At 48.9% G+C, this 6,661-nt stretch overlaps 1 protein-coding gene across 2 annotated transcripts in view; it reads left to right on the forward strand.

The window, feature by feature from the left end:
* CD82 (CD82 molecule) overlaps positions 1-6,661 on the forward strand; it is an 86,973-nt gene that overhangs the window by 59,041 nt on the left and 21,271 nt on the right. Inside the window, exons 4-5 of one of the 2 annotated variants that reach the window (XM_074273659.1) lie at positions 2,764-2,885; positions 3,276-3,350. In XM_074273659.1, the coding sequence (XP_074129760.1) occupies positions 2,764-2,885; positions 3,276-3,350 (197 nt within the window). Of the gene's footprint in view, positions 1-2,732; positions 2,886-3,275; positions 3,351-6,661 lie in introns of both variants that reach the window. The other variant, XM_074273660.1, reaches the window with a different exon arrangement.

A 6,661-nucleotide genomic window follows, 5' to 3' on the forward strand; every position in this document is an offset into this window, starting at 1 on the left:
AACTGGGTTTTTTCTTTTCTGTTTTAAAAAATAGACTTTGTTGGCATTTATTACTTTTGAATTATTTCGATTTCTCCCTTACTGCCCTTCTCCTTTCTGGAGATCTGTCTCTTAAAACAATATAGCATTTTCAAGGAGTAATTGAGTGTGACACCATCCCATCTGCTGAAAGGTGGAGGCGACCAGTTTGTGACTCGTTTGCCTCCCTCCTTCCTGAGCTGTTCTTTTGGAGTGGGAAAGCCCTGTCATCATCATTAGTGATGTCACTAAGGTCTTTCATCTGGCCCTTGGACCTGCTAATTAACCCTTCACCCGGAGCAAAAGATTTAAGTCATTGAAAGACTCTTCTCCCGTGACCTACAAATAGGGAAACCGAGGCACACATCTCCTAAGCTTCCTGTCTCCTCACAGTCTCTTCTGCCTCTTTCATCTGATGATTCCTGCATCGCAAACAAGTACTTACCTCATGAAGCTTCCCTGGGAGCTAGGTGGGTGGCAGGCAGGGAGCTTGTCATCCCCAGCTACCCAGACTAGCCCGGGGCCGAGTTGATGAGTGAATATGGAGCAGCAGCTTTGTAGCAGATTGGAGTTAGCGTTCATGGGCCACAGATGGGGATTGGCCCCGTACCCGGTTGGGGGAGCTTGGTGATGGAATCATTTGCCTCAGACTCTGCTGGCATTCTTGGTACGGGAGAGCCCTCTCCCTCACCTGACACCATCAGTTGCCAAGTCCTGTTGATCCCATCTCTAGATCCCCTCCGAAACTCATTCCCTCTTCTCTGTTCCCACTGGAACCGTCCAAGGACAAGCCCGTGCCCAGTTACAAATGCATTCTCTCACCATCCTTCCCGCTTCCTTAGGAGCAATTAGATTTCCCAGTAGATAGAGCCCTGGATCTGGAGGAGGGAAGAGCTGGCTTTAAATTGGCTCTCTGACGTTTTCTAGGTGTGTGATACCAGACAAGTCGCTTCACTTCTGTCTCCCTCTATTTCCTCATCTGTAAAATGGGGATTATAATAGCACCTACATCCTGGGGCTGTAATGGGCATGAAATGAGATCACGTTTGTAAAGCATTTCACTAACTTTAAAGTGCTATGTAGATGCTGGTACGTACAGATCTAGCAGGTTGGAGGCACATGGAATTTTAGCTGAGTCTTCAAGGAAGCCAGGAAAACTTGGAAGGTAGAGGTGAAAGAGAAAGAACATTCTTTTTTTAAATTTTTTTTTATTAATTTTATAATTATAACATTTTTTGACAGTACATATGCATAGGTGATTATTTACAACATTATCCCTTGTACTCCCTTCTGTTCTGAATTTTCCCCTCCTTCCCTCCACCCTCTCCTCTAGATGGCAGGCATTCCCATACATATTAAATATGTTATAGTATATCCTAGATACAATATATGTGTGCAGAACCGAATTTCTTATTGCACAGGAAGAATTGGATTTAGAAGGTAAAAACAACCTGGGAAGAAAAACAAAAATGCAAACAGTTTACACTCATTTCCCAGTGTTCCTTCTCTGGGTGTAGCTGATTCTGTCCATCATTGATCAGTTGGAATTGGATTAGATCTTCTCTATGTTGAAGATATCCACTTCCATCAGAATCCATCCTCATACAGTATCATTGTTGACGTGTATAAGGATCTCCTAGTTCTGCTCGTTTCACTTAGCATCAGTTGATTTAAGTTTCTCCAAGCCTCTCTGTATTCCTCCTGCTGGTCATTTCTTACAGAGCAATAATATTCCATAACAGAGAAAGAACATTCTTGACATAGGGGACTGTCTTTAAAGTTGGATGGGCAGGAAATAAAGGTTCTTAAGGGCAAAACCCATAGAACAGAACTACAGCTGAAGTTTCCCTTTCCCAGGTAATTAATTAAAGCAATGATGGGCCGGAAAAGCTTCAGAGGTATCTTTTAAAGAAATAAATAAAACATAAATGCCGTCCAGTGGTAGAATGGACTGCCTCCCAGAATGCTCTGGAAGTTTCCCATCAGAGCCTGGTTCACAACTTATTTGTAATATTATGGATGGAATCCTTGGTCATTAATGGATGGGCATACAGGAGGTCCTGTCTAGCTCTTAGAATCTGTATTTTAGACTCCTCAACCCAGTGTCCTTTCCACTATAGAGTTGTCTATTTTTATTATTTAACCTATGACTTCATTGGATTAGGAAATTCCCCAGTTAGGAAATTCCCTCTGCCCATACAGAGATAGACAACTATTTTGTAACTCAATGTCTTAGTTGCTTAGGGCATGGAAAAGTCAAAGGACTTGGCTGGTATCACATAGAATAGATCAGAGATGATTCTTGAACCTGATCCTCCTACTCTCTCTCCACTAGGCCAGTCTGCCTTTCTATGTTTTCATAGGACCGTGAAATCTCAAAATTTCAATGGTCCTGGCTTCTCCATGAAGTTGGGAGACCTGGATTCAGCTACCATCATTGCTTATTCTGTTATCACCTATTAAGCGCCTACTATGTACCAGGTACTTCACTCAGGTCTCAATTTTCTCCTCTCTGAACTGGAGATAGTAATCCCTGCCTTGCTCCCTGCAGGACTGCTAAGAGCAAACATGGTAACGTCTAGGTGGAAGTCATATTGGCCAGGAAAAATACTCCGTCTGCAAGTAAAAGCAAGTGATTTTTCATACGGTTCTCTCCTTTGGTCCCCATTTCTCAATTCTGCAGTGACTTGGGTTTAGGGAAAAAGCCAGGAAAGGAATAATCATCTCCTATTCTTCTTTCCCCAGAGAGCTCCGACAACATGAAGATCGGGGCCTACGTCTTCATTGGGGTTGGGACCATGACCATGATCGTGGGCTTCCTGGGTTGTGTCGGTGCAATCAATGAGGTCCGATGCCTCTTGGGGATGGTGAGTGATCCCCCTGAGGAGGACCCTTCCCCTGTCTTCCACCACATCCTAATCTGGAGGCCCTGGATGCTGATGTTTGCGGGACAAATCCTTGTTCAGCACACGCTTCTTCCTATTGGAGGGAGTCCTTGTGCATTTAGATTGATTTGTACATGAGACCTAGCATAAGGGCCCTCCCAGCATTCACGTCAGCAGCGTGGCTTGACCAGCTCTGTCATTGTGAACCTAGCTTCCTTGGCTCTCAGTTTCTTTACCTATAAAATGAGGAGGACCGATTAGATGGGCGTTCCAGTTCCTCCTAGCTCTAGAACTTCCCGCAGTATGGCTGTGACCCAGACTAGCTGAGATGTGGATGCCCTACCCCTCATATCCATTGCTTTATCTTTCCAGTACTTTACTGTCCTCCTTCTGATCCTTGTGGCCCAAGTGACAGCTGGAGTCCTTGTCTACTTCCACGCAGATGAGGTAAGTCCTATTCTGTTGCCTAGAAAGATCCTGAGGATGAGCATGTACAGGCCGTGACCAACCTGCATTAGCCCCTTTCTTGTCACTACTCGGGGAAGGATCTGGAGTAGTCTAGGCTAATCTAGGTAAACTTTTTTGGTCTCAGGATCTCTTTAAACTGTAAAGTTCTAAAAACTTTTGTTTACATGGGTTATATTTATTCTAGTCACCATATTAAAAATGAAGACGTTTTAATGTTATAAAAATTTGTTTTGACTTCATGGATCCCCTAAAAGAATCTTGGATACTCCTATGATTCTGTGGACCACACTTTGGGAACTGCTGTTCTAGGTAATGCCCTCAAGATAACCAGGGAAAGACTACCCTCAGCAATCACAGACAGAGTCATGGAATGCTGGAGCTGGACAGGACCTGTCTCTGGTCTAGGAGAAAGAGAACACCTGAATTTGAAACTGGTTTTTCTAATGCTTGCATCACCTTGGGCAATAGGCCTCAGTTTCCCTGCTGGAATAGGTGTGACAGATGTTCCTTCTAGCCCAAGATCTATTCTTTTAACTAAACCACTGAGGGCTGCTGCTAGGCTTAGCTTCGACCTAGCTCCTGGAAACCACCCCCGTTTTTTACCTGTATTCCTATCCAGAGATCAGTCAGAGGATGGAAATTCCAGCACCAGCTTCCCATGAGCTAGATGAGGTCCAAGATCTCTCCCAACTCTGACATCGCATGTTCCAAGGTTTCTCCTAACCCTGAAATTCTAGGCTCTGGATCTAAAGTCTGTTCCCATTCTGACACTGAGTTTCAGAATTCTTCCCACTCTGACATTCCACGTTCCATAGCCTGTTGATCCCATCTCTAGATAATAGACATAACATTCTCCAAGGTTTTAAGGTCCCTCTAAGCTCTACCATTCAATATTTCAAGCAGTTTCCCATTTCGGACATTCTCTGTTCCAAAATTCCTTCTAATTTCCACATTCCAAGTTCTATGTTCTCCAATTGTTTCCAGCTCTGACGTACAATTTTGACATCTCGTGCCCTGAGATCCCTTCCAAATTCTGTGTTCTCTGGTTGCTTCTAGCTCTGACTTCTGATTTTGCTATCCTATGCCCTGAGATCCCTTCCTGCCCTGACGCTCTGCCTTCTAAGAACCCTTTCATTACTCTCATTCTGGGATCCAGTTTCCTTTCCAGCTCTCATATTTTATGCAGTGATCCCAATGGAAGTTGGGGTAGTAGACGACCTGGAACCCACGTTCAGACTTTGGCTAGCCTGAACTGCCTTTTCCAGGCCATCCCACTTTATAAAGTCACAGAAGTTTAAAGCTGGAGGGCACTCCCAATCCACACCCGAAGGAGACGCTCCTCTCCAACTTAGTCCCAAAGTCATCATCCACTTTCTGATTCACCAGTGGTGAAGCCCTTGGTACCAAGGTAGCCCGACTCCCAAGGGCGTCAGGGTATTCGGTGGGAAGTTCTTCTTGACATCAAGGCTGCACGTGCCACTCCTGATTCTAGTTCTGCTCTCTGGTCTGAGCAGATCAGTCTCGATTCCTTCGTCACTTCAGATTCCATGCCTTTCTCTTGGTTGTCCTCTTACCTAGAAGGCTGCTCCTTCTCATTTTCCCCTCTTAGTTCCATGAGTTCCTCCAGCTCAGCTCAAATCCCCCCTCCCCCCTTGGACAAGAAAACTTTCCTGGTCCCTCTTAATGCTAGATGGCTTCCATTTTGGGGACTAGGTAATAATGGCCATTCTCTGCCTCATTTCTTGTCTTAGTCGCTGATGGGTATTGCTGCAAACTGAGCCCTGTTAAAGCCTTAGCTTAAAAAGGCCGGGGTCTCCCACTGCATCCAGGGCCATCTCCAGTCCTCCTGATCTGCATTTTGCCCCTGAACCCAGGTAGCTCTGGAGGGGAAAGTGAGGCAGGTGACTGTGCATAGCCCTCCCCCGCTTGAATCCAATTCACTGGCACCTCCCGGTATCATCTCCTTGACTTCATGGTCCTTTTTGAGAATGAAGAACAAGCAATAGTCTCCCATTTGTCCTGAATCTGTCTTTCAGCACGGTTTTTTCTTCATTAGGATGCGAACTCCTTCAAGGCAGGGACTTTTGGGGGGTATCCTTAGCAGATGGTACAGTGACTGATGCTCTTTGGGAACGAGTCCCCGCTTGATGCTCCCGTGCCACCTTTTAGAATGGCCCAGAGTGGGATGGAGGAAGAGAGAAGCTCACAGGGGTCTTGCTCCCCAACTTTCCGGCAGTTGCCTTTGCTGGTGTAACCAGTCATCCTGAGAAAAGGGCTGCCTCCCTTGTGGGGGGGGTGTGAAGGTGCTGGCTGCCTGCAGGTCCCTCGGCCCCAGCTTAGACTGGGCCGTAGTCCAGCCTCGAAATCCTCTAGAGTCTCTTTCCATTCCTCTTTCCTGCATCCATTTTTTCCCTCCATGTAGTGGAAAATAGGAGTCTGGGAATGGGGTCAGGAAATTTGGTGGTCGGAAAGAATCTGAGAAACTGAAGCAAAGCCCAGTAAAGAACAGGGTAGGGAGATGCTCGGGCCCAGAGCCTGGGAGAAGGGCAGAGGGAGCCCCAGAGCCTGGGGGAAGGGCAGAGGGAGCCCCAGAGCCTGGGGGAAGGGCAGAGGGAGCCCCAGAGCCTGGGGGAAGGGCAGAGGGAGCCCCAGAGCCCGGGGGAAGGGCAGAGGGAGCCCCAGAGCCTGGGAGAAGGGCAGAGGGAGCCCCAGAGCCTGGGGGAAGGGCAGAGGGAGCCCCAGAGCCTGGGGGAAGGGCAGAGGGAGCCCCAGAGCCCGGGAGAAGGGCAGAGGGAGCCCCAGAGCCTGGGGGAAGGGCAGAGGGAGCCCCAGAGCCCGGGGGAAGGGCAGAGGGAGCCCCAGAGCCTGGGGGAAGGGCAGAGGGAGCCCCAGAGCCCGGGGGAAGGGCAGAGGGAGCCCCAGAGCCTGGGGGAAGGGCAGAGGGAGCCCCAGAGCCTGGGGGAAGGGCAGAGGGAGCCCCAGAGCCTGGGGGAAGGGCAGAGGGAGCCCCAGAGCCCGGGGGAAGGGCAGAGGGAGCCCCAGAGCCTGGGAGAAGGGCAGAGGGAGCCCCAGAGCCTGGGAGAAGGGCAGAGGGAGCCCCAGAGCCTGGGAGAAGGGCAGAGGGAGCCCCAGAGCCTGGGAGAAGGGCAGAGGGAGCCCCAGAGCCTGGGGGAAGGGCAGAGGGAGCCCCAGAGCCTGGGGGAAGGGCAGAGGGAGCCCCAGAGCCTGGGAGAAGGGCAGAGGGAGCCCCAGAGCCTGGGAGAAGGGCAGAGGGAGCCCCAGAGCCTGGG

This window comes from Sminthopsis crassicaudata, chromosome 6 (genome assembly GCF_048593235.1).
Source record: "Sminthopsis crassicaudata isolate SCR6 chromosome 6, ASM4859323v1, whole genome shotgun sequence".
Taxonomy (NCBI): Eukaryota; Metazoa; Chordata; class Mammalia; order Dasyuromorphia; family Dasyuridae; genus Sminthopsis; species Sminthopsis crassicaudata.